The sequence below is a fragment of the Phoenix dactylifera genome, chromosome 17 (assembly GCF_009389715.1).
Source record: "Phoenix dactylifera cultivar Barhee BC4 chromosome 17, palm_55x_up_171113_PBpolish2nd_filt_p, whole genome shotgun sequence".
NCBI classification, from domain to species: Eukaryota; Viridiplantae; Streptophyta; class Magnoliopsida; order Arecales; family Arecaceae; genus Phoenix; species Phoenix dactylifera.
The window spans coordinates 4,528,373-4,554,201 of record NC_052408.1 but is presented as its reverse complement, the minus strand read 5'-3'; the positions used below and the strand labels follow the sequence as shown (position 1 = coordinate 4,554,201).

Below are 25,829 nucleotides of genomic sequence, written 5' to 3'. Positions count from 1 at the left end.
AACATGATGGATAACAACTGGCTTCTTGCAATTACTTTTGTTTCAGTTCAGGGAGAGACAGAGAACAAAGAGTACTATATGCTATCATGCATTTTGTTCATTACTTCATTTCATGTAACCTAAAGAATAAGGATCATCACATCAGATAACACCCATCAGATGAACTCCATCAATAATCTTTGGATGATGGATAAGACATGTTAGCATGCCATGTGAGAAGTCACACAACAAGAGAAGAGATGTGATTTATAGATCAATTGCAAAGAAATATGAATGATAGCAGAAAATTTCAGCTCAAAGCTCAGTGTTGTACTCTCAATAATTATGCTGAACTGCATGACCTAGCGAGGGCATTGAGTTCACTTGTTAGATCTTAGAGTTGGTGGTATATACCAAGCTTCTGTTACAAGATCTCTAGAATGAAGGTTCAGACCACTAGGGTGGACCCCTGCTGACCTAAGTTCATCAAGATGAGATCAGAGGCCTAGTCTACACAGAGCAGCAGCAAGAGAAATGAAATGATGTGGATTCAAACTTTAGGCCTCATCGAGGACCATAGCAGAGATGAATGAGACATCTATAGAACGGCATGCTACGTGGAGTAGATTGATCGTGGCAGCCCAAGATCTAAAACAAAAATCAAACAAAAGCAGAAAAAAACATTGAGAAAATAATTAGAAGAGAAAAAAAATTATTAAAAAATTGAGCCACATACCAAAAAAAAACTCTCTCACTCATCACCAAGAAGATAACTCTCAATCTCTTCCTCTTTCTTTTCTCATGCCATACTAACAAAGACACCAAAAGTCCTTTAAATAAAATATCATACGGGTGGGAATGGGATGTTGAATTTGAGATAACTATTATAGAAGGAATAACTAAGTATAATTAAACTAGAAATAGAATTCTAAAATAATTCAAATTAATGACCAACTAAATTTGAATCCTAATAGGATTAGGACTTGGCAATGAATCTCAACAACATCCTCACATGTAATAAGGCATGAAGCTCTCTAACACTCAAATTATGCTGTGATCAATTGCCCATCGATACTTCGCTTCGCATTTGGCACCCAACTGTTGTCGAAGAATAATTCACAAGGTGTTTGCAACATCCAACATGCGTACGTAGAACTATATGAAAATTTCACCAAACAAGCATGATCATTTGAGAAAAACTGTTTTTGTTGGATAAAATTGGTCCTTCTTGTTTACAAGTGGCAAGCAAATGAATCAATAATTGTCTTCCAATAATTCAGATAATACTGCATATAATGTAAAGATTAAGAGCCACCGAAGAATATTAATTCTGACAACTTATAATATATATTGTTGTAAAGAACGAAGGCTATGTACGATGGGTGATGGGCCATAATACTAATGCCACTTGTGTTGTCGGCGCCCCACGCCGGAACCCACTCACACCAGCGCCGCCACCGACGTCGGACAAGCAAGAGAGATACAAACGGATAAGCACTCTCTCGCTCCCTCGACTCCGGACTCAAGGATCACCTCTTCGCTCCGCCTACGAAGGGCAAAAGATTACCCCGTGGTATCAGTAGGGTAAAACACTTGAGCACCGCAACGGATTATCAAAGATCAAAGGAAGAAGAAGGAAGAAAATAGCAAAGCAAACACAAAGATGTAACGAGGTTCGGCTACAAATAGCCTACGTCCTCCACCGCTCCAAATCTCAATAAGGATGAACTGATTACAGAGATAGCACACACCCGAACGATCACAAGCGATCGATCTACAAGAGATTCACACAGAATTTCCTTTGCACAAGAAGTAGGATCCCAAACCTCTTCTTCTCTAGAACCCTAGCCTCACAAACAAGAGTCTCTCTCAAATATACGGCCAATCACTATACCCTAGGGCTCTCATGAGTCCTATATATAGTCTCAAGACCTTCAGATGATCATAGCCGTCGAAACGCCAACAAAACACCAAAAGAAAACTCATCCGTATGATTTCCGCGAGCTCGAGTCGACTCGGCTTTAGTTCGAGTCGACTCGGGCACGTCTGGACAACTTCCAGTATGACTGGCACGATCTCGAGTCGACTCCACTGTATCTCGAGTCGACTCGACGATGCTCCGAGTCGACTCGACTGTAGTTCGAGTCGACTCTGACAGTCCAGACAGAAACATGGTTTTTGCGGCTTTCTCCTCTCGGGTCGACTCGACAGACCTCAAGTCGACTCGACTGTTCCCAAGTCGACCCGACTGTAGTTCGAGTCGACTCCGACAGTCCACCAGACGGAACTATTCAGAATTGATTCTCCTTCAATTCTCTTCATCACTAAAGGTCTCCACATACCCCAACAATCTCCCACTTGGAGACCTTGGGTATATTCTCTTGTTACTTGGTTCTCCTCTGTGCTCCCACTGAAACTGGATCATCCTAGTGAAATCGGTACGATGCCTCCTCAACGTCTTCAAGCATGAAGACCAGCAGAAGCTGAACAGCTCCTCAGCTTCTCCACCGTGACGACCTTCGTCAACATATCTGCAGGATTCTGACTTGTATGAATTTTCTCCAACTTGACGAGTCCCTGCTCGAGCAATGACCTTACGAAGTGGTACCGTATGTCAATATGCTTCGTCCTTGAATGAAAAGCTGAATTCTTCGCCAGATGAATTGCACTTTGACTGTCTGAATATAACATGCAATCCTTCTGTTCCTTCCCAAACTCCTTCATCAAGCCTTGAAGCCATATTAGTTCCTTGCACGCCTCTGTGGCTGCCACATACTCCGCCTCCGTAGTCGACAATGCAACAACTGGTTGCAACCTGGAAATCCAACTGACGGCTCCACTGCCCAAGGTGAACAAGTACCCTGTCGTGCTTCTCCTGCCGTCCAAGTCCCCTGCCATGTCTGAGTCCACATAGCCCTGTAACCGGATCTCAGAACCTCCATAGCACAATGACATGTGCTCAGTGCCTTTCAGATACCTCAGTATCCATTTGACCGCGCGCCAATGCTCCAAGCCTGGGCAGCTCATGAAGCGACTCACAACTCCCACTGCTTGAGCAATGTCTGGTCTCGTACACACCATAGCGTACATCAAGCTCCCCACTGCCGATGCATACGGGATTTTTGACATATTGAGCTCCTCCACCCGCGTCTTCGGACTTTGCCCTTTTGAGAGCTTAAAATGGGCACCCAGCGGTGTGCCAACAGGTTTGGCACCCTCCATGCAGAATCTCCTGAGTACTCGGCTGATGTACTCCACCTGAGATAGTCTGAGGATATGTTTAGACCTATCTCTACTGATCCGCATCCCAAGGATCTGTTTTGCTGCTCCTAGATCCTTCATTGCAAATTTTCTTGACAGCTTCAGCTTCAATTTTGCAATCTCATGCATGCTAGCTCCTGCAACTAACATGTCATCAACATACAATAGCAAGATAATGTAAGATGTACCGAAGTCCCGGAAGTAGCAACAGTGATCCTCCTGACATCTCCTGTATCCTATCTCAAGCATGTAACTATCGAACTTGAGATACCATTGTCTGGGTGCCTGTTTCAAACCATAGAGGCTTTTCTTTAGTTTGCAGACTAAGTCACCCGTGCCAGCTGCAATGTATCCCTCCGGCTGCTGCATATATATCTCCTCATCGAGATCTCCGTGGAGAAAGGCCGTCTTCACATCAAGCTGCTCTAAGTGAAGATCCTCTACTGCCACCATGCTCAGCACCGCTCGAATAGTACTCATCTTGACTACAGGAGAAAAGATCTCTGTGAAGTCGATACCTGCTCTCTGCTGAAATCCTTTTACAACCAGCCTGGCCTTGTATCGCTTCTTCCCGCCTTGCTCTTCCTTCAGCCTGTAAACCCATTTGTTTGACAGTGCTTTCTTCCCCTTGGGCAGATCCACCAAATCCCACGTTTGATTCTGCTCCAATGACTTCATCTCATCATCCATGGCCAACTCCCACTCCTTCCTGGTATCAACCTCCAATGCCTCCGTGAAGCATTCAGGTTCGCCATTATATGTGAGCAGCAAATAACTAAGAGTCCCATCATACCTTTGAGAAGGCTTCCCATGAGTACTACGAGTGGACCTTCTTAGTTGTGGAGGGGGTGCCAATACTTCAGGTTCTTGCTTTGACTGAGTCTTCTGACCAGAATTTGTAGACTCCTCTTCAGGATCCACAAAACACGGCTCAACAGGTTTTGTTTCTGATTCAGTGCTCTGCTGCATTTTCTCATTGAATACCACATCATTACTACGAATGATCTTCTTGTGTTTGGGATCCTAAAGCCGGTACCCAAACTGTTGACCTCCGTATCCAACGAAAATACACTTCTTTGATTTGGCGTCTAGTTTGCTTCTTTGACTGGAATCAACATGGACATAACTGGTACAACCGAATACTCGTAAGTGCGCCAAATCAATCTTCTTCGCTGTCCATGCTTCCTCAGGAATCCCAAATTCAAGTTTCTTTGATGGCCCTCTGTTGATCAAGTAGGCAGCAGTGTTAACTGCTTCCGCCCAAAACTGCTGTGGCAATCCAGCATGTATCCTCATACTCCTGGCACGCTCATTAATTGTTCTGTTCATCCTTTCAGCAACTCCATTTTGTTGTGGTGTTCCTGGAACTGTCCTTTCCCTGACGATCCCAGCATCTGCACAGTAGTCCTCAAACTCCCTGCTACAATACTCACCACCGTTGTCCGATCTCAGGCATTTCAACCTCTTTCCTGTCTCGAGTTCTACCATCGCCTGCCATCTCCTGAAGACCCCAAATACCTCTGACTTGTGCTTCAAGAAGAACACCCAAAGCTTCCTGGTAGCATCATCAATAAAAGTAACATAGTACTGAGATCCACCAATGGAAGAAACTGGTGCAGGCCCCCACACGTCCGTGTGCACGAGATCTAGCTTTTCTTGCTTCCGAGGTTTACCTTCTTTGTTGAATGAAACACGCTTCTGTTTTCCGAGAACACAATCCTCACAGAAGTCCATCTCAACACTCCTGAGACCCTGCAGCTTTCCCAACTGGTGCATCACCTCCAGTCCCTGATAACTCATGTGCCCAAGTCTACAATGCCATAACTTGGTGTCCACATCTGCTGCAACAACTCCAATAGAGTTCTCCGTGCCGTTGGTGACATAAAGTGTCCCAACCTTCTTGCCACTAGCCACCGTCAACGAACCTCTGGATATCTTCCACTGATCAGCTGTGAAAGTAGTCTTGTACCCCTGGCTCGCCAACTGTCCAACAGAAATCAGATTCCTCTGCAGTTGAGGTACGTGCCGTACGTCCTCAAGCTCAAGTGAAGATCCAGAAACCAACTTCACTTCCGCGCTTCCCCTTCCTTGTATGGTGCAAGGCTCTCCATCCCCTAGGTAGACTTTGCCAAAGTCTCCCTTCTCATATCCTCCAAGAAGTTTCCGTTGGGATGTAGCATGGAAAGACGCGCCCGAGTCTATCACCCAAGACTCGTCACAGGTAGACAAAGATAGAACGAGGGCATCCATATCACCGTCTTCAGCAAGATTTGCCAGATCCTTGCTGACTCCTTCGGTGTGGTCGCCTTGCTTCCCTTTAGGAGATTTGCAATCCCTCCTAAAGTGCCCCATCTTCCCGCAGTTCCAGCACTTCGCTCCCTTGTTCTGAGGTGCTCGAGACCTGCTGGATCTCGACTTCGAGTCACTTCGAAATCGACCGTCCTTCTTTTGTCTTCCCCGGTCAGAGGTGTTTAGTGCACTTCCAGACGACTCCGTAGCTCCAGAAGATTTCCTTCTTGCTTCTTCACTCAGAAGCACTCCCACAACGTCATCAAAAATCAACTTCCCCGTTGCCGAAGAGTTGCTCACCGCCATCACCAGGCCCTCCCAGCTATCAGGCAATCTGGAGAGGATTAGCAATGCCCGAATCTCATCGTCAAAACTAATCTCCACTGACTCCAACTGGGCCGTGAGTCCATTGAACTCGTTGAGGTATTCTGCTACGCTGCCGCCATTTTTCATACGAAGATTAAACAACCTCTTCATGAGAAATACCTTGTTTGATGCTGAGGGTTTCTCGTACATCCGCGACAATGTTGCCATCAACTCCATCGTCGTCTTCTCGTTTTTGATGTTGAATGCCACTTGGGATGCAAGTGACAATCTGATGGTGCCGAGCGTCTTCCGATCGAGGACCTCCCAGTCTTCATCGGACATCTTCTCTGGTTTCTTTGCTCTACCTCCAAGAGGTAAATAGAGATCCTTCTGGTAAAGGTAATCTTCTATTTGCATCTTCCAAAACCCGAAATTCGTGCCATTGAACTTCTCAATTCGCAACTTCCCTTCATCCGCCATTGCAGAATAACCAATTGCTCTGATACCAATTGTTGTCGGCGCCCCACGCCGGAACCCACTCACACCAGCGCCGCCACCGACGTCGGACAAGCAAGAGAGATACAAACGGATAAGCACTCTCTCGCTCCCTCGACTCCGGACTCAAGGATCACCTCTTCGCTCCGCCTACGAAGGGCAAAAGATTACCCCGTGGTATCAGTAGGGTAAAACACTTGAGCACCGCAACGGATTATCAAAGATCAAAGGAAGAAGAAGGAAGAAAATAGCAAAGCAAACACAAAGATGTAACGAGGTTCGGCTACAAATAGCCTACGTCCTCCACCGCTCCAAATCTCAATAAGGATGAACTGATTACAGAGATAGCACACACCCGAACGATCACAAGCGATCGATCTACAAGAGATTCACACAGAATTCCCTTTGCACAAGAAGTAGGATCCCAAACCTCTTCTTCTCTAGAACCCTAGCCTCACAAACAAGAGTCTCTCTCAAATATACGGCCAATCACTATACCCTAGGGCTCTCATGAGTCCTATATATAGTCTCAAGACCTTCAGATGATCATAGCCGTCGAAACGCCAACAAAACACCAAAAGAAAACTCATCCGTATGATTTCCGTGAGCTCGAGTCGACTCGGCTTTAGTTCGAGTCGACTCGGGCACGTCTGGACAACTTCCAGTATGACTGGCACGATCTCGAGTCGACTCCACTGTATCTCGAGTCGACTCGACGATGCTCCGAGTCGACTCGACTGTAGTTCGAGTCGACTCTGACAGTCCAGACAGAAACATGGTTTTTGCGGCTTTCTCCTCTCGGGTCGACTCGACAGACCTCGAGTCGACTCGACTGTTCCCGAGTCGACTCGACTGTAGTTCGAGTCGACTCCGACAGTCCACCAGACGGAACTATTCAGAATTGATTCTCCTTCAATTCTCTTCATCACTAAAGGTCTCCACATACCCCAACAACTTGCACTAAAGATGCCTACGTTGCCAGCACTTACTTCCCCAACTTTTCTTGTGAACTCCGCATCGAGTCTCCTCATCACCATGTCCATCCAAGTAACAGGTTGTCAGAATCCCTTCTCTCTAGTAATTGTTATCATTCTTACCATGTTACTTCCCATTCTTTCCAAGTTTACTTCTTTGTCACCACCAGCAATCAATGCCTGCCTTTCACCTTTGGAGGAGAATATTTTTCTTTTTCTATTGCAAGGTTGTATTCCAACTTCTGAACCCACAGCCAGCACTTATTCTTGCATGTTATTACTGAGGTAACAAAGAATGGTCCTTTCTACTGAAATACAATGTGAGGTTTGATCACATTATTCCGAAACATGTTGATGCATGATATCGGTGTATCGTACAATAGAACATAAACACTATCAAAGTAGAACTAATTGATTCCACATTATTCAGCACTGATGACAGTTAATTCACTTAAAACATTGTCCGGATAAATCAATAAGCTTAATGGTAGACCAAAATTAAATTGCAGGCCCACATACTGTTATTAGAACTGAGAAGAATTAAATTCGAATAAGTTTACCTAATCACAGAAGGATCTGCAAGCCATCCTAAGAAGTTTTGCTAAGATCCGAGTTGGAAGACCATAAGAAAGTACTCAGTGGCATTCATTTCATGAACAAATTTAAGGTTGAAGCTTCAAGATTGTGATCAATAAATTCTGACAGATTATTGAATGAGCATCAAACTGATCTGATCTCTTGTCCCTTATAAAGGAAATAAATGTGCGTGCCCGAGGACACAAATCCAAGGCCTGACAGACTTAATGGGAATCCAAAGTGGCTAGTGAACAAGACAGCTAGGCATCTGATCTTCCATGAGTTTCCTGCCATGGGGTGTGAAAGAAGAGGCCAAACCAGACACCTTTGGAACGACACGCTGAAAGCTATTACACCAAATGCTGAACTGCGGCACTTGTGCTTTTAATTCTTCTAACAGAAAAAAAAAAAGAAAAAAAACTCTAAGATCACCTGCAGCAAGGAAGGAAAATAGATATTGGAGGCCCCACCAAATCTACCAGCCTTATGTTTCAGCATTTACTGGTTCTTGCCAACAACTACAGCTGTATGTCACTGTGCAGTGTTTTGATCACATGGAAGTTGACAGAAGACAGTGAAAAGGAACCTGTTGCACCAGGTGAATAGTTCTCTTTTATGACAGAACTGCCTTAAAATGGCTACTTAAGGTGAACTTTTTTCCATCAGCAGTTTATCCAGAAATAGCTGTCAATCTAGAATACAGAATTATCACAGTTCGTGCTAATTTGGAATGGGGAATATGTTGCATCGTCAATAAATACAAGAAACCAGGAATCAAAATGCCATATTTGCTGATGAGTTTGGTTCATGATTTAAGTAAACCGAGTGGAATAAGATTTGATTACTGGAGGGAAGCCAGCATTGGGTTTTCAGGAATTGGAGTATTTCCGTCCCCTACCTCCCAATTTCCATTTCCATTTCAGAGTCCAACTCTGCCCAATCAAATGTAGACTTCCAAATTTTGTTGGATAAGGTTATGAGTTTACAGGCGTCAGCATTGTGAAAATGGCCGACTGCCATCATTATCTAAGTTAAGCCCAAGAAGAGAGGCCTGTCGGAGCCCACAGCCCAAGCCAGACTCTTATGGACTAGGCAGAAGAGGCTTGGTTCCTCTTCTTGTCCGGCCCTCTTGTTTCTGGAAGCCACACATTTGTAATGGCCTCGACTTACTTTGAGACCACCAGAATCCAAGTTAACCATGTTAATTTTGTTTTCAACGTATGTAAAGCAACCTCGAAACCAGTTATCAAAAGTGAGGTGCGGACCGGCTCATCCTCGAGGGCGACTCGGCCACAGTGATTGACTGGATTCGGAGTCGAGGTCGTGCAGACAAGGGTAGGCCGCTGCTCCTTAACATTCACGGACTACTGCAGCGGTGTGATGCCCATCAGGCTACACACGTTTACAGAAAAGCAAATGGTGCAGCTGATTGGATTGTCTCCTATGCGGCTCACCATTCTGAACATTTTGTTTGGAGGAAGAGTGACATAGTGCCGGATTCTTTGTCTGCTTTGTTGTTTTCTAATTTTGTTGGCCGTATCTATATCCATAGAGTGTGAGCCGTCGTTGTACCACCCCGCGTCTTCAACCCAAGGCATTGTGGATTAAGATTGGCTAGAGTCTCTATTACTAGGAGACCTTCACTAATATAGTAAAAGCTGGTGCATGTCCATTCTGAATAAAAATGGAATATTGTACAAAGTTTCATATGAGTGGTGGCAATTCCAGTACGATGGGACCCTAATATGCCTTGATCTTATGATTCCAACCACCCATCGTCCATAATATGAATCCGATTATTTAAGCATATTTATGTTGGGAACTGTAAGGCTTGAATTCTATATTTCTTTTGATGTAGGGAGCTATAGTGAGGGAGTGAGGGGGAAAAGGGAGAGGGGTACTAGTCCCCTTCGTTCCCCCCAAAAGATCCGACTTGGTTGTGCTGTTCCCCAAAAGGTTCCGGCTAGCTACACAACTCAATCCACCATGATCCCAAGGCTATGGATGGATTGCTTGTGATCACCGGCCGATGCTTCTATGGCCGCCAATACACTATGATCACTTCTACAAGAGAAATTTGATACATGTTCAACCTCCTTATGACAAGAAAATATCCAATCTGGAAATTTTAAAATACATAGTGTTATCGTTGGAAACTGGCCTATCCTAACTGCTGAACGAGCGACGTGACAATGTTGAAGTACTCGTCGATCGGCTGCTCAAGCTGAGCTTGGTGGAGATCTGTAGTGGATAGCTGCTGCTAGGATTCTGGTTCGATGGCCGTGCTCCAATCTGAAATAGCATAGATGAAGAAGTGGAGTGTATCCAGCTGGGGACCCTTCAATGCTTAAGTGATTACGACGCTTCGGAAAGGATAATGCGGCCACACCCTTTGTAAATGCAGGATCCGAAAATCTTCATTTCCCCTACGAAAAGGCACTGTGTATCCTCCTTGGTAATCTCTGTCAAGGTGACTCTTCTAGAAAAGCTACTTCCGCAGCTTGAGCTGGCAAGCTCAACTCAGTTGCGGAAGTGGGGGCCAAGTGATGTGCATCACGGTCGAGCATAACTCACCAAAAGGATCATCCAATTAGAATTCACCACGACGCTAGGGCATAATTGGTCAAGAGCCGCCACCTCTCGCATCCAAAAATATGCGGCCAGGTTCGCACTTTGAAAACTCCCCATAGCTGGCGACACCCTAGCCAAGATCCTAGGCGATCACTGAAATTCCACCAACTTAATAAGCAGGACGTTATCCGCGTACGAGACGTGATCCGCGTGTGACATGTTTGTGCCTGATATTCAAGGCGTGTGGAGACTAGCCATTCCTAGCTAACCTATGTGCCCGAATTCCACAACGATAGATTTTCTTTACCTATACAACCATCTATTGGGGGGACCTTCCAGCTAAGTGCTAAAACGTCCTAACAGACTGTAGTGTGAGGACCTGTGCAGACATGTATTTAGTCCCACACCGGTTATTCGTTGAGAAAATCTTGGATTCTTATACAGGACTAAAAAACCTCAAAAAATACCTTCCGGCTAGCCTTTTTGGGTAAGGTCCTGAGTTGTGACATAGATAGAACCTCCTTCTATTCCCTAGGCATTGTCTTGACTTAGGCATCAGAAGGCTCCCCGTCGGATACATTCCAACAAGAGGGCTTTTTTGTCTGTACTATTTCAGATCGAAGCACGGCCATCGAACCAAAATCCCAACAACGGCTGTCCACCGCAGATCTCTACTGAGCTGGGCCGAGCAGCCAATCACCAAGTTCTCCAGCATCGTCGCATCATTCGTTCAATGCCTAAAACAGGCTGGTTCTCCCAGCAGCAACACATAGGAAATTTTTTTTAAAAAATAATTATTTTTGATGCGGCAAATAAATTAAAGCTATAAATCAAAATAAAACTAATTATTGTGATGCTGACCTAGAAGATTGCAAGGAATGGGATGCAGCGGTACACACAATCTCCCCCTCAAACCCTGAAAAGAAAAGAAGACTTAGGCTAAATGCAATAACTAAAATAGTCATGCTAATGTAGAAGAGAAAAATTAAAAGAGATGAAAGAGAGAAGAAGCAAGCTCCCCTTTTTGACGTGCGGAGTCCTAGTTTATACCCTTCTCCTGCGAGCCCCATCGAGTCCTCCACACCCTCCCAGAATGCAAAGCTTAGGAATTCTAATGATTGGCTTTTCGTTATTCCCTCGTAATTTCTGAATGCATGCAACCGGCCGGAGTGGGAGAGTAAGAGAGGAAAATTGCATAGCATGCAACACTATATATATATATATATATATATAATGAAGAGGGACTTTTCTGAGTTTACAGAAGCTAGCTATTTATAAAGAATTTGTAAGAAAAAAATACAAAAAAATAGTAAAAATCTCTTACAAAAGGCATGCAACATAATATGCATGCATACACAGAATACACATTAACTATAATCATACTTTTTGGAAGATTATCTACTTAAGACTACGAATTAACTCTGATAGAAAGCCCTGCAATGAGCTGCTTCCCAATCCGAAGCTAAAGCATAAGGAGCTGCATCCGTCAAGCCAGCAGAAGTTTGAATTCCACTGTATTGTAACCATAGAAATTTGATTGCAATGAAGCTGTAGGCCAATCGATCCAACGCATCCCTATCGATACCTTTTCTTGTTAATTACTGTTTCCACTAAAACGTAACCAATCTAGACATGCTAATCTATTATGTGTGTGTCTTATATATATATGTATAGCATGATTCTTGAAATACCATACTCATTTAATAGATTTATCATAGTCATTCTTTCTAGAGATAAGTTCTTTTATATATCTTTCTACAATTAAAACCATTTTATTTAAACAAATATTTTTTAAGGAAAGAAATAGAAAGCCAAAGTTAACAGTAATCAGTGACCAATAGCATACAACGTGAGAAATATCACCATTAGATGGAATGACATGAACCCAAAAATGTTTTCATTCATATAAGAAAATAATTTCTTGCTTACCTTTTCATGGATCCCAACCAAGTGAGAAATTAAAAGTAATCAGACTCTTAAATCATTTGATATAATGTTTATGACATTTTCTGAGATGATTAATATGTAACATATAAAATAAATATTAAAAATATATTCTTCTAATTCAACAAAAATATAGGAAAGAGAATGGAAAAAATATTTTACATGTATAGAATTATAAAAAAGCGCGAACCTTAAACTATACTATGAAGCTTGGGTTTAGATCTACTCCTTTGCAAGATATGAATACAAAATATATTTAAAAACCCAAAGATCAAAAAAGGATGATGTGGTTGCTTGGAGGTGTATTTTTTTCTTCATGAAATTTTAGATTTTCTGAGTGGACTGATATAAAAACAAATGAGCTTCGGTTGTTGAAAGGAAGAGGCCTTATCAAAAATTCTATTTAAAATTTAAAAATTTTTGATTTGATGGCCAGAAGGAATATTGAAAAAATTAAATAAATCTTTAATGTGTTAAAGAATACACTTGACACCTAAGTCCCATGCATGTACTGCCAATTTCACTTTGGAAGACTAATTAGAGATAGGACAACCGTAAAGTATTGCCAATGCTTCGAATCCGGAGTAGCTTGCAACATTTTTGCAAGGTTGTAATAGAATTCTCGCAAAATTCATATGTTGCAATAATCAATTTTATATTATTTGCAATAGAGTTGCTGACAAAGATGCACGAGAATACTAATATATATTTTAATAGTATATATTATTAGGAGGACGGGTGAGGAAAAACCATCTTGCATTTGTGTTTTTAGAGTAAGAATAGGTATGCAGAAGATGTTGAGCACAAAAATGATAATGGGTCTTCATGTCCTTTCACAATGTGCATTAATTTTGAGTTGAAAAAAGATTGGCTTGTTGTATTATAGATTTAAAAAGAACATATTAAGGGAAGAAAAAATAAAATAAGGATATTGTTTCTTGGAGTTTCTCCACCAAATCTCCTACACAAGTACTATGGATATGGAAATTCTAGGTTATTTAGGATTAGATAGATTCAATAGAAATAAACTATAAATTCTTTTGAAGGATCATAAGAACGTCTTTATGCTGAGAATAGAAATCATCATTCACTCTCCATTTGTTTAAAACATTTTCTACGACTATAATTTGTATAGACTAAGAAATCTCTCTCTTCCAATCTATGAATATGGATTGAGATGAAGGGTTATTTGTAGCTAGCAAGTTTGATTGCATAATATAATCATGTGGAGGCACTGTACACATAAATCAAGAAGTTATATGTAAATCAAATGGATCGATAATTTTGAGGTGATGATGTAATAAATATCATGGTAGTGTTTTAAGGGGTTCTCAAGAATCCCATATGCTTCCAAGTTGATCATTTTCATATATAAATGATTTTTAAAAATCATCAAATTATTCTATAATCTGACATACCCTAACCAAATAAACCCCTAATGTCAATGGGTTACTCGCCTAATAAGGATAACCTATCTTTCCAATTTAAAGGGGCAGGCTACTAGGCTATGCTGGAAAACTAATGTCATAAAAGACAAATACATTTTTATGTTCATTTTTTTAATTAAAAAATCCACTTATTTATCAATTTTGCGAAAAAAGTCTTTTTTTTCCCCAAAAAAATGATATATATTTAGGGTCCCCCGGCAATTTTGTCCTTGGCTCTACGTATAAGATAATACATATTAACTAAATGTCCAATACACATATTTGAATATATGCTATTATATTTGTTTAGACTAATGCCCACATCTTATTTAGATCCAAGGAAAAAAAATTCTAGGGACTCCTTATATATTGTTTTAACAGAAAAAACCTTTTCTTGCAAACTTATTAATCAACTCAATCTTTTATACAAAATCAATATACATATATACGTACTTATGTGAAATAATTTACAAGTATTAGATGCATGCAATTATTTCCATGTGTGTTATTGAGCTATAGTCTGGTATGTTTTCACTCTTAATGTTATCTTTTCACTTTCATTATAGAAAATAATTAGCCAATTTATGGAATAGATATATGAAGTCCAAGGGGCTGCATATTGAAAATATGGATTACCAAAAAAAAAAAAAAATCAGTCGGGCTCAGCCACTCAGGTCGTGGGCCTATGTTTTGATTGCTGGGCTCCCGTAGGCTAGATATGGACTTAAAAATTGAAGTACGGTATCAAGAGAGGCTGATATGGGCACTTACCTACTAAAGCTCAATGAGTAAAGCTTATGACTAAAAACTCCAGAATCTAGTAGCAGTGTGTTTGAGGCAAGAAAGTTATGATGTTATCTATGCTGATAGATAATATATATGACAGAGATGGAATTATAAGACTACTCATTCATCCAATCCTTTTTAGTTCTCTATAAAGATCAAAATTTGTTAGAGTGCTAGATGGATAAGAAGACTTAAAAATACATGATCAATAAAGATTCCAGGAAATCCCCAAGGTGCTACTATTAAACAACAATCCCCATTGATTCACGAGTGTTCAGGTTTTTAGGCAATGTCGACTTAGAAATATCAGCACTAGCATCATTTGCATACAATCTTCTACAAGTCTAGATGACAACATAACCTTCATTACAATGAAAACGGAAATTTCCGACTTTGGGGATACACGCCAAAATTTGCTAGTGCATGTCATCATTATAGCTAGATAAAAGTGTCGGTAATTTGGTTTACATGCCAAAATTTGCTGATACTACTAAAATTTTTTTTGTTGTGTTATTATATGACTTTTGTTGTGCATGTGTTTGGTGTCTACATGTATATAGAATTTTAATTTTTTTTAAATATTTTTTTAAAAAAATAATTCTTACCCATCATTATAGTATATATATTAGCGACGCTTATTAACGTTGCTACTTGCCGACGCTTTTAAACGTCGGCTAGTAGTGACGCTTTCAAAAAGTATCGGCAAGTTGTTTTTTGACATTCACATTGTCGACGCTTTTGCGGCGCTTTAGAAAGCGTCGGAAATAAAAATACCGACGCTTATAAGCATCAGTATATATAATAAAAAACATCGGCATTGCTTAATTTTCTTGTAGTGCTTGTCTAGTTCTTTTTAAAAAATTAAAAAAAACACGATCCGATGCAAATTTTGTGTGGCATCAGAATCCTGACTATTTAATTTCAATTTCTAAAACAAATTTACAGCAAAAACATAAAGTTATTTCAAGGGTGAGTGAGGCTGAGCAGTTGGAAAGAGGAGTCGTAACCATCCAACAGACCTAGAGACCTAACTTTGAGTTTGGCAATTGGATGATGGGCTCGTTTTTGACGCCATTCTGTCATAGGAGCATATAATTACTATATTATGGACTGTAATCTAGCTAAATGCCTTTCAAGGTATATAAAACCACTCTGGAAATACAATTACAGCTTCTTTTCTTTCCTCTATCTCCTTTTACAGTACTCGATAGACATAAGACCTACTTAAATATTAGTAACTAAAGAAAATAGTGAATGACAGTGAACTTTATTTACAGTACTCGAACTTTCTACTGGTTTTTATTGTGAAGGGCAGCAAGCTCATGATCACAAGTAGTCCTTGTGAGATGACCTAATTAGATGTGATCTCAGAGGGGGGCAAAGAACCTCGATAATTGGGTACCGTGGTTGAAGTCTTGGAAATGTATTCGTGGGAAATTTTGTCCTTTAATCGTATGGCAAACCCCTCAAAATTTCAGTAGTTGTTGCCCATGTCTGCTTAACAACAGCGAACTAGTTGCTTGGTGGTTTGAATCAAGGTAAGACTCTAGCAATAAATAATGTTCTCTCAAGCTAGCGATAGTGTTCTTACATTACATATATGGTAGCTAGCCTCTATGAAATATTACCTAACTAGTCATTCTGAAGATTTCTTTATCTCATATGGGTTATTATCAAGAGGTACTATCCTTAAGTGAAACAGTAATATTGAAGATCCAAGGTACTAGGTATGGAAAGCAAAAGTTTCTTTTTTCTCCCTTTTTTTTTAAAACCAAGCTGCGGACAATTCCATAGCACTTATCTATGAAGGAAAGTAGTCATTTGAAACTAATTAAACAACTATCGGATGAACATGGTGCACTACCAGTTCAAAAGTAGTCCTTGGCAAGGTGAAGAGGATCAAAGGAAGGCAAGTTGCTCCATAGAATAGTGGTATGGAGTTGGTCAGCTATTTTAATGGAGAACTGTCACAACTCTCACGTAAGAGATTTTTGCCCACCACAAGCAATCTGAAAGTCGACCGTTGACACCATGGAAGCCAACGATGGTGGCGCTTTTTTTTTTTCTTCCGGCCGAGCTCATGCAGGCTGCCAAGAGATCGAAGGACACAGGATGAATCCAAAGCGATCGCCATCGCCCACATGGGCTCCTCCCCCATGGTCGGCAGCCATGGAATAAATTAGTACCCGGGATGCCCGCTGCTTCGAGGATTAATTTAAGCTCGGCATGGGAGCTCTCTCTCTCTCTCTCTTCAGCTGGTCTTCTGTGAGTGGATGAGGAGCACCCATCACCGGTCACCACCGGCGCAGAAAGTGGACTCGAACGAAAGCGAAAGGCGACGACAACGCGTCGGTTCGAGGCGGTTGTTGGTGCCGGTCACATGGATGTGGCTGTTTCCTTTGAGTGGTCCCCTTGCTTCGCTTGGTGTTTGGAATTATTTATTGGAGAAGGTTGATGGATTAGCTTCTTTTACAAAGAGTGGAGGATCATGATTAAAATATGGATCAGAATATGGTTGTGCTGATGGCTTTGGAGTTGGAACTGTTCCTAAGTCTCTTTCCACTGCTGAGAGGAAGGATAAGGAGGACTCCATTCATCATAAGCATCTGTTCACATATGGGTTTATCTCTTGCTTGCTACAAGGAAGTAGAGAAAATGAAGCAAGAAAGGAATCAGAGACCAAAAAGGTGCAAAGAAACTAGGGACTCAAAAGGTGACGTATATGGAGTGACCTTTCCGGGAGAACGACCTGCCACCCTTCTTTCCTGAAGCAATACAGTGAACTTTGAAGGCCCACCAGTTCTATATGGACTGCTTAGATACCGCATGTTATTCCTTTTGTATCAAGCTTACCACATGCAAGTCTACGAGAGAGAGACAGAGAGAGAGAGAGAATGGCTGAATAGGTCGAATGTTGGGGGTGAAGTTGTTGTCCCCGCAAGGTACGGTAACTTGAGTTCAGTCTGGAAATCTGGATGGGCATGCATCCAGGCCCATCTGATATTGGCTTTTGCCTCACTTTGTGAACGGAAAAGAACAGTTTCATGCCAAAAAAACAGAGCATGAACAGCAGGAGAAAGGACCAGAAAACTATTTCTTTTGGGCCTGCCGATTTGACATCATTCATGGTTGGATGTAAAAGCCAGAAAAAAAGTTCCTAAAAATTCTCCTAATAGATATTTTATTATAGCTTATATATTTCTTGAATTTACATTGCCAACTTAAATATTAATCCAGCTATTTTTGAATTTTGACATGATTCAAGTCAGTGGATGAACTAGATTGTGTTCGACATTTTAAACACCAGTCTTAGATCAAAAACAGAAAGTTTAAACACTTGTCAGAAGTTGGAAGAGATGACAATGTGGCTTTGAAGCATTTGCAGCTTATAGATTATTATTAGATAGATAGCTGGGATTATTTTCAAATGCTATATATGTTTTCATCTTTTGTTTGAGAATGTATCCATCATTTTAACTATACTTCTCCTATAAAGGTGAAAAAAGATTAATGACATATGCAGTCCAACTAACATCTATATTGGCTTGTCCATAATTTGTAGATAAAATAAATAATTATCAAGATTAAACATTAAAGGAGTTGATACAGAGCATTTCATACATGATGATACCATATTTATGAACAAGTAGTATTTCTATGCCTCTAGCTTGCTGAATGTGATGTCCTCGAATTGTATGGCAACCTTCTCAGTTTTACCTATTATATCGGTTTTCTGAGAAAGAATTAAACAACTTAAGAAAAGAAATGAAGATTTTGATGCTCATTGAAAATAAGGAGGAGGACAGGGAGCTAAATAGAGTTCAATAAGGAATATCCTGACATTGTCCAAGGAAGTCGATAGATGATATCGATGACAACATTTTTCAGAAATCATACTTCAAAAAACAACTTTGTTTCAGAAATTACTATACAAAATGGAAGATAACAATATGGATCAACAAATTATTACTGTCATTGAGCAGTGATTCTGTTCAACTACATCAAATATAATTTACCCAGATATGATTATTAAAATCATAATGTATAATGAAAAAAGAATATACTTAACCCAGTTCAGATTCAAAGGTACCGGTCTCTACATTGAAGTAAATGGGAGAGGAAAGAAAGCGACTCTGGCTTGATTGCAATATTACAAATAGTTCACATTTCATCTAGCAGACCTTTAATATTATACTTTACACATACATACATCATCCTTCAGGATGGTACCTACTGTTATTCCTAAACATGCCATAATGGACCCTCTCTTTGGCTTTTGCAAGACTAAAGCTCATTCCTACTCTAGTGTACTTACTATAGAATCTAAATTTTGTCGCAATTTTCTAAGGAGTCAAAGTTGATTCTCATGAAATTATCTTCACATCCATACAAATTTGGTCCAAGAAACCTCGAAATCTCTCCTATCACCTTAATTTCCTCTAGTTAATGTAGTGTATTTCGTGCATATGGATACTTGATTGCACCTCTTTTGGTAGAATACTTGATTGCACCTTGCTTTAGTCCATCTGATTCCATGTCATGCTTTATGGTGCATAATATCTGTAATTTTTCCCCCAATGAAAATTTTATTATAAGATGCTAGTCTTACCATGAGGGCTTGTTTTGTTGTACATAATTGAATTTGCTGAAATTCCAATTACTACAGGTAGCTCAAATCTAGTACTTAGTTACTTGTAATTCAACATGCAATGTGTAACTATGAGTACATATCTGGGGTTCGAATGCAGAATTTCGACATACAACCAATGATTGCAAGTTGAACTGTAACAGTCTGAGAGTTGATACACGATATCATCCATATATATATAGTGCTGGGCAACAATATCATGAATCTATGTGCCCTTTTAGAAGCTAATTAAGTTGATTGTTTTTGAATGCCATCACTAAGGTTAAAGCCTTGGACCTCTCGCATGTCGAGGGGCACGCCAACCAGTTCAGCTAAGGTTGATGGTCTTTCACTTGACAAGTAATATTAGATGGTTGTGATCTCCTATATATATAATGCACATGAGAACTAATATGGATCAATAGTTGGGACCCTCCAATCTAATTGAAGTAATCGTTATTCATGTTATTTGACACCTATACTCTTAATTTTCAATTGCTTACTTCTATGTTTCTCTCCTAAAGCACAATCAAAATTAACAAGATGCAATGGTCTCATAAAGGAGTGGTTATAGTTGTGAAATACATTGAGACGAACAATGGGAGCCTCAAAGCATGACTATTGGGATTGGGGTTTAATACTATTAGAATAGATACAATAAAGCATGTCATCTTATTTTCCTTAGACAACACCAAATCTTCCTTAAATCAATCAAACTACTGCCATCATAATTCTCAGATCTTCTACTCAACCAATTATTCTAATTTATCCAGTTGAGTATCCGAATGTAACAATATATAAACGTACAGGTTCAAATTTATTATTAGGAAGTCATTCTAGCAAGTTTGTTATTGCTTAAAAGAAGTATTTTTTGCAATTTTGAAGCAAAAATATTTCCTAAAAATAAATGTCTGGTAATAGTGCCTGAAAAGTTATTTCTACAAGAAGAAAAAAAAAATGCTTCTAGAATAGTTTTAAAAAACCTAGCTCTGGTTCCTCCTTCTCTACTCATATAGCAGAAGCAACACCAAACATGCATGCCAACCTCTTCTTTCTTTTCTTTTTCTTTCTTTTTTTAATTGATGAAGAATAACATATACTCTAAAATTGTAATCCAACTTCTAAAGTGACTTAAGTGGCATCCTTTCTTTTTAAAAAAAAATAAAACAACAACAACAAAAAAAAGAGAGAACATCATCTTCTCTTTTCCCTGCTCTAAAACATCTTCTCTTGTTCAGCATGTCTAAGGGTGAATCTACGCATTAAACAAAAACTACTAAACTTCCAACAACCAATCACTTTTTTAATTTTATCGCAACAGCGTCCCTTGTTGAGTAAATGAATGCCACCTAATGTGAAACCTCTTTCTCTTTTAACCCTAGAAGGTAATTTGGTTGGACTAATAATTCGATGAGCACCGATGACACTAGCAAAGCACCATGTAATCAAAAGAATTTTTCAATGATTTAACACGCTAACTTTTTGCGGCCATCGATCAGAATGAGCAAATATAACATGCATGCGTGCTTTCACGAATGTGTTTTATTATAAAAGTTCTATTCATCAATTAGTTTCCATATCTTTTAGAATTTCCATGTCTAATAACTGAAGACTTACAGAATTGTCATTTAGAATTCTATGTGTTATATATATATATATATATATATATATATATATCAAATTAATGCCTGCATCTAATGAGGTCTGTGATGAGCTAGAGGACTAATGTAAGATGAAAATTTTCATATAAGAATGTAATATTTGTGATTATTATAAAGCCATATATGCAGCCACTTGGAACTTCCAAAGATAACCGAAGTTTTCGATTTTCCACCTGTCTTAGCCAACTTTACCTGTCCTCTATCTCTTACTTTATGGAGCACCACTGGTTGGAATTTTTCGAAAGAAAACGGTAGTCTTCATTGTCTACAGAATTTAGTGGCAGAAATATAGGGGTAAGGAAGAACACCTAAACCCATGGAAGGGAAAGAAGATGCTCCAAAGTGATGTGTATCACTAAAACATCACCAACTCCTTTGTTTCAAGATCTTCTAGCCAGCAAAGGGACTAAGCGATGGAAGAACTTAGAGAAAAGAATAATTCTAAAAGAGAGTCCCTTAGGCAAAGGAGAAGAGCTTGTGCAAAGAAAGCGAAACACGTCTCTCTCTCTCTCTCTCTCTCTCTCTCTTTCTCTCTGCTACTGCTGCTGGGCCTTTATCTCTGAGAACACTGGAGAACTTTGCCGCCCATGTCCTTGTCCTTCTTCCAGCCTTATAATGGCGCTGTTTGCCTCGTGAAGGAGCTCCTTCAGAACAGCGCACGTGTAGCCCAGCCCCTCTCATTTACGTCCACCCACACAAAAAAATCCCTTCACTTTCTTTGCATGACTTTACCACTCTCCATCTTCAACTACGAACCTCTTACCAATCCAAAACCAAGCCTTGTATTTCTTTCGTTCCCCCTTCTTTTCCACTAAACAACCGTCACAGAAAAACCCATTAAAGCATGGCAATAAATAAAGTGACACTGTACCAACAGTATTAACAAAAACGCTGGAGATAATAATGGTAGTATTCTTCTTGTTCTCAAAACAACAGAAGTTTTCTTCTCCAAAGAAAATGCTGCTAAGGGAACAAGGGTTTAGAGTAGGTTCATGTTTGTTGCGCTGGGTGGTAGAAAATTGTTAAGACCAGCTATGTGGATGGGATGGTAAGCATGGACTTAGAGGAAAGAAGAGAACGAAATGAGCTGTTATGGTCGGAGTTTGTGGAGCAGCAGTTAAACCGATGCAGCTAAAAGTAACATATGCTTTGAAGACTACAAAGTTAAAACAGAAAGAAATCCCTAGAGCAGAAGTACATTGAATCATTTCCTTTCGGATAACTTTCTAATTTTCTCCTTTTTCTTCCTCAGTTTGCCTTTTTTTGGGTCTTCTAAGGGGTATTGAGAGCTACAACTCATTAAGATCTTGAAGTACTAAAACAAGAGTGTAAATTAGCTGTCGAAGTGTACCAGATCGGAAGATGAAGCGAGACAAATGAAGAGAAGAAGAAGAAAAAAAAAAAACTCATCATTCTTCCATTATCTTCTTCCTCTACAGCTAGCTCGTTGTGTTGCGGCCACTCCTTTAAATTTCTTCATCAAAGTGAAACCACCAATAATTCATAGATTTGTACAAGCATCTTAAAGCAGAACAAAGATGAGTCATGCTATCAGCAACTAAAGAGAGAAAAAGCGAAGAAAAGAAAGCATCTAAATATAATAAAAACGAGAAAGAAGAAGAGAGAAGAAAGCCTTAATTCTCTTCACCCCGAACTGGCCTCATCTTGATCTCTTGCAAGGCTTCCATTCACAGCTCATCTTTGTAGAGTAACAAACAAGAGTAGCTTAGTAGAATCAATACAGCGGACGGCCTCCTCCGGCGGCCCAACCGTATGCATCGGTCGGCAACTGGACGTTATTGAGTAGATTCGGCGGCAGGCCATGGAAAAGATGCGTGTTGGGGTCAGGCAGCAGCTGCTGCTGCTGTGGCTGCTGCTGCTGCTGCTGCTGCTGCTGCTGCTGTGGTGGTGATTGGCCAACCAGTCCGGGGGACCCGAGAGACCCCGGGACCGGTAGAGGCTCCTCCTCGTCGAGGGGGAGCCTCTCGTAGACGGCGTTCCCGAACGACGCCGCCATTATAACCACGGGGCCCGACGCGATCAGGGCCCCGAGCACGCTCCCGCCCACAACCTGCCCCTGCCCGCCGGCCAAGTAGATGGTGAGGCCGGTCGCGGCAGGGGGGGCGGGCGGGGGCAGAAAAGATCCGGAGAGCGAGAGGATCTCGAACCGGCCGTGGAGCGCCACGACGGATCCGGGGGAGGCCGGCTGGCGGAGGGTGACATTGGTGACGGTGCCGCTGCCGCCCAGGATACAGACGCCGCGCTGGCGGCGGCGAGCGAAGGTGGAGACGCTCTCGGCAATATCGCACCCACCGGCGATCTCCATCACATGCGACCGCAAAGCGTTGGCACTGTCCCTCGTGATGATGATCGGCGGCTTCGGCCTGTTCTTCGACCCGGCAGGCCGGCCGCGGGGCCGTCGTGTGATCTCCCCTTCTCCACCACTGCCTGTCTGCGGTGCAGGCACCAGATCCTTCCCATCTCCGCTGTTAGCTCCATTATTGTTGTTATCATTGTTGTTATCTTCGAGCTCCCGTTTCTTGCCTCGGTTGATGCCAGTGTGCTCCTCTTCTGCCTTGGGCTGCTGCTGCAGCGGCGGCGGCTGGAGATGCGCGAGGTGCTGCTGGTGGTGGAGATGGTGGAAATCTCGGGTGTGGAAAGGGGGAGGTAGGTGGTGGCCGTGTGCAGAAGCTGCTACCGGATCCATTCTTCCTTAAATTTGTTCTTCTTCCCTTTACTTTTTTCTCCCTCTTCCTCAATTTTCTTACAAAACACAAGTGGGCTAGACACCTACGAAATGGAACAGTGCAACAGAAGCAAAGAGAACTAAAGAAAGAGGCCAAGAAGAGGAAGGTGGAGCAGATAAGTAATCAGTGGTCGGGGAATTCGATTGATTAAGAGAGAAGGGAAAGGCTAAAGCGGATGACGGCTGTCTTCCCTTCTCTTTTTCTTTGCCTTTTCCCAATCAAGCACTACTACATGCTCGACCGCTGCTTGACAGAGCTACAGAATTCCCAACCGAATCTCGCCGCCACCTTTCCATTTCCTTTGCTCCCCCCTTGTTGGTGGTGTAGTTGTTCTTTGGTGGCTGGAATTGTTGGAGGAGTTTAGGGGGGATGGGGAGTTTTAGAGCTGGGTTAGGGTAAGGGTAGGTCAAAAGAAGGAAGGAGGCGATGGGTGAAGGTCTTTTGGGTTATTGGTTTTGGTTTGGATGGCAAAAGACAGCGTGCATATGGGCGGTGGATGGGCCCGGCCCCTATCTCTCTCTCAGCCTCCCCTCTCTGTCTTCCCTCTCCCCCAACTCTCTAACCCTCACCTCATCAACACCACCTCTCCCACTTTATATATCTTTCCATCGCCTCTTGAACTCTTATCTCTTCTGTCTCTACTCTCGCAAATCTCTTCTCAGTTCTCCTCTTGGGCAAGTAGGAGAAAGCTCTCTCCTTTCTTCTTCCTCGGTCCAGGGTCAGTGTTGGTAGATCGCAAGCGATCCAAAACTACCCCTATCTTTCTCTTTATTACGTTCCTACCCCTACCTGAAAACCGCTGACTGCGGCCGGGTTCGACGTCGCAAGCCCCAGCGTGCGCCCCACGTCGTTGAATCGTAGAGCAGTGGCATTGTCATGATTAATTACAATGTACGAGGGCATTTAGGTCATTTGGACCCAGCGGCTACACATGTGGCTCGCTTTATTGAAATGATCCAGCGAGGTCCGGCGTTGTCCTAAGGCTCGAATCTCGAACCGACTCATGAATTGCGGGGGGCCCACTACGTGGCGCGCTGCCACGTGACAGATTTCTGGCCGTCCATCGGGATCAGAAACTCCCAGTGGGTCTGACGAGCGTCCATAACGGACGTGACGTCTCGATCACCGCCGTCCGACACCTCAAAGGATGGATTGGTGTATCAGCAGGCGGGAGTACCGATTGGACGGCCGCTGATCCACTGCCGCTGCTCCCATTTAGTGCTCCCGGCATCACACGTGCCGAGGCGCCCGTGCGGGGCGGGGCGTGGAACTGCCGAGTATTTGGGCTTTTTAAATCGCCACATACGGAGACCTTTACTTCGGCCGGGGAATTCAATGGGGGAAGTACGCTGGGACACGGGGGGGAGATCTTCCTTGGATACAAAGAAAATCTAAGCTGAATGCCCTGTGGATTCTTTTTCTTTGACTGGATTGCCCTTGGAGGACACAGCGAATGGTGCAGGATAGAAGGGAAAGAGTGTGAATTGGAATGGTAACATGCGGACGAGGGGAGGGGTAATTATGGAAGGATGAGAAAGGGAGGGGTAAGGTACTATCCTAGGAGGCTAGGACTGGGGCTATGTAGTGCACACAGAACATTAGGTTATTGGCAGGGAGCGAAGGAGTGGCTCAAGGCTGATATTGCAAAAAGGAATGTATGGTGATGTTGACTAAAAAAAGCTGTGTAAGAGCTATATAAATGCAGTAAAAAAAAAAAAATCCAACAAATTAGATTAATTGATAAACTGGGTATTATCAATTTGATAAATTTAGTAAAAAGCAATTAGAAGATAAAAAATATTATACTAATATAAATTCTCACAAAAATACCTCTAAATAATCAAGAGGTAAATTGCCCTCTTCATGAACATAACTGTATAGATATCAAATCTAGCTTTCCTAGCCAGTTATATATGCAATCTATTATTTATACATTTATATGTGTTTATGTGCATATATATTTATAGAATGCATAGAAATATATATAAAAATATGTGTAAAGATGGTATGGTAAATTATTCTTGCTGAGGATGAAGATTAGATATTATTTCTAAAAGAAATTCATTAGAAATTATGTGATCTATGCATGGGTTTTAAGCTGATTGGCCATTCATTCGCAAATAATGTGAGTTGACCGGCTTGTACTTTTTTGCCTCTGATATTTTATATTTGGTTATCTTGAACTG

General features: G+C 41.5%; 1 protein-coding gene across 1 annotated transcript; it reads right to left on the bottom strand.

Annotated features, from left to right (window-relative positions):
- Positions 1 to 22,287: 22,287 nt before the first annotated feature.
- On the bottom strand, positions 22,288 to 24,237 carry LOC103708223 (AT-hook motif nuclear-localized protein 22-like). The gene has a single exon (XM_008793045.4). The coding sequence runs from the start codon at positions 23,601 to 23,603 to the stop codon at positions 22,632 to 22,634; it is 972 nt and encodes a 323-aa protein (XP_008791267.2). The 5' UTR covers positions 23,604 to 24,237; the 3' UTR covers positions 22,288 to 22,631.
- Positions 24,238 to 25,829: the final 1,592 nt, after the last annotated feature.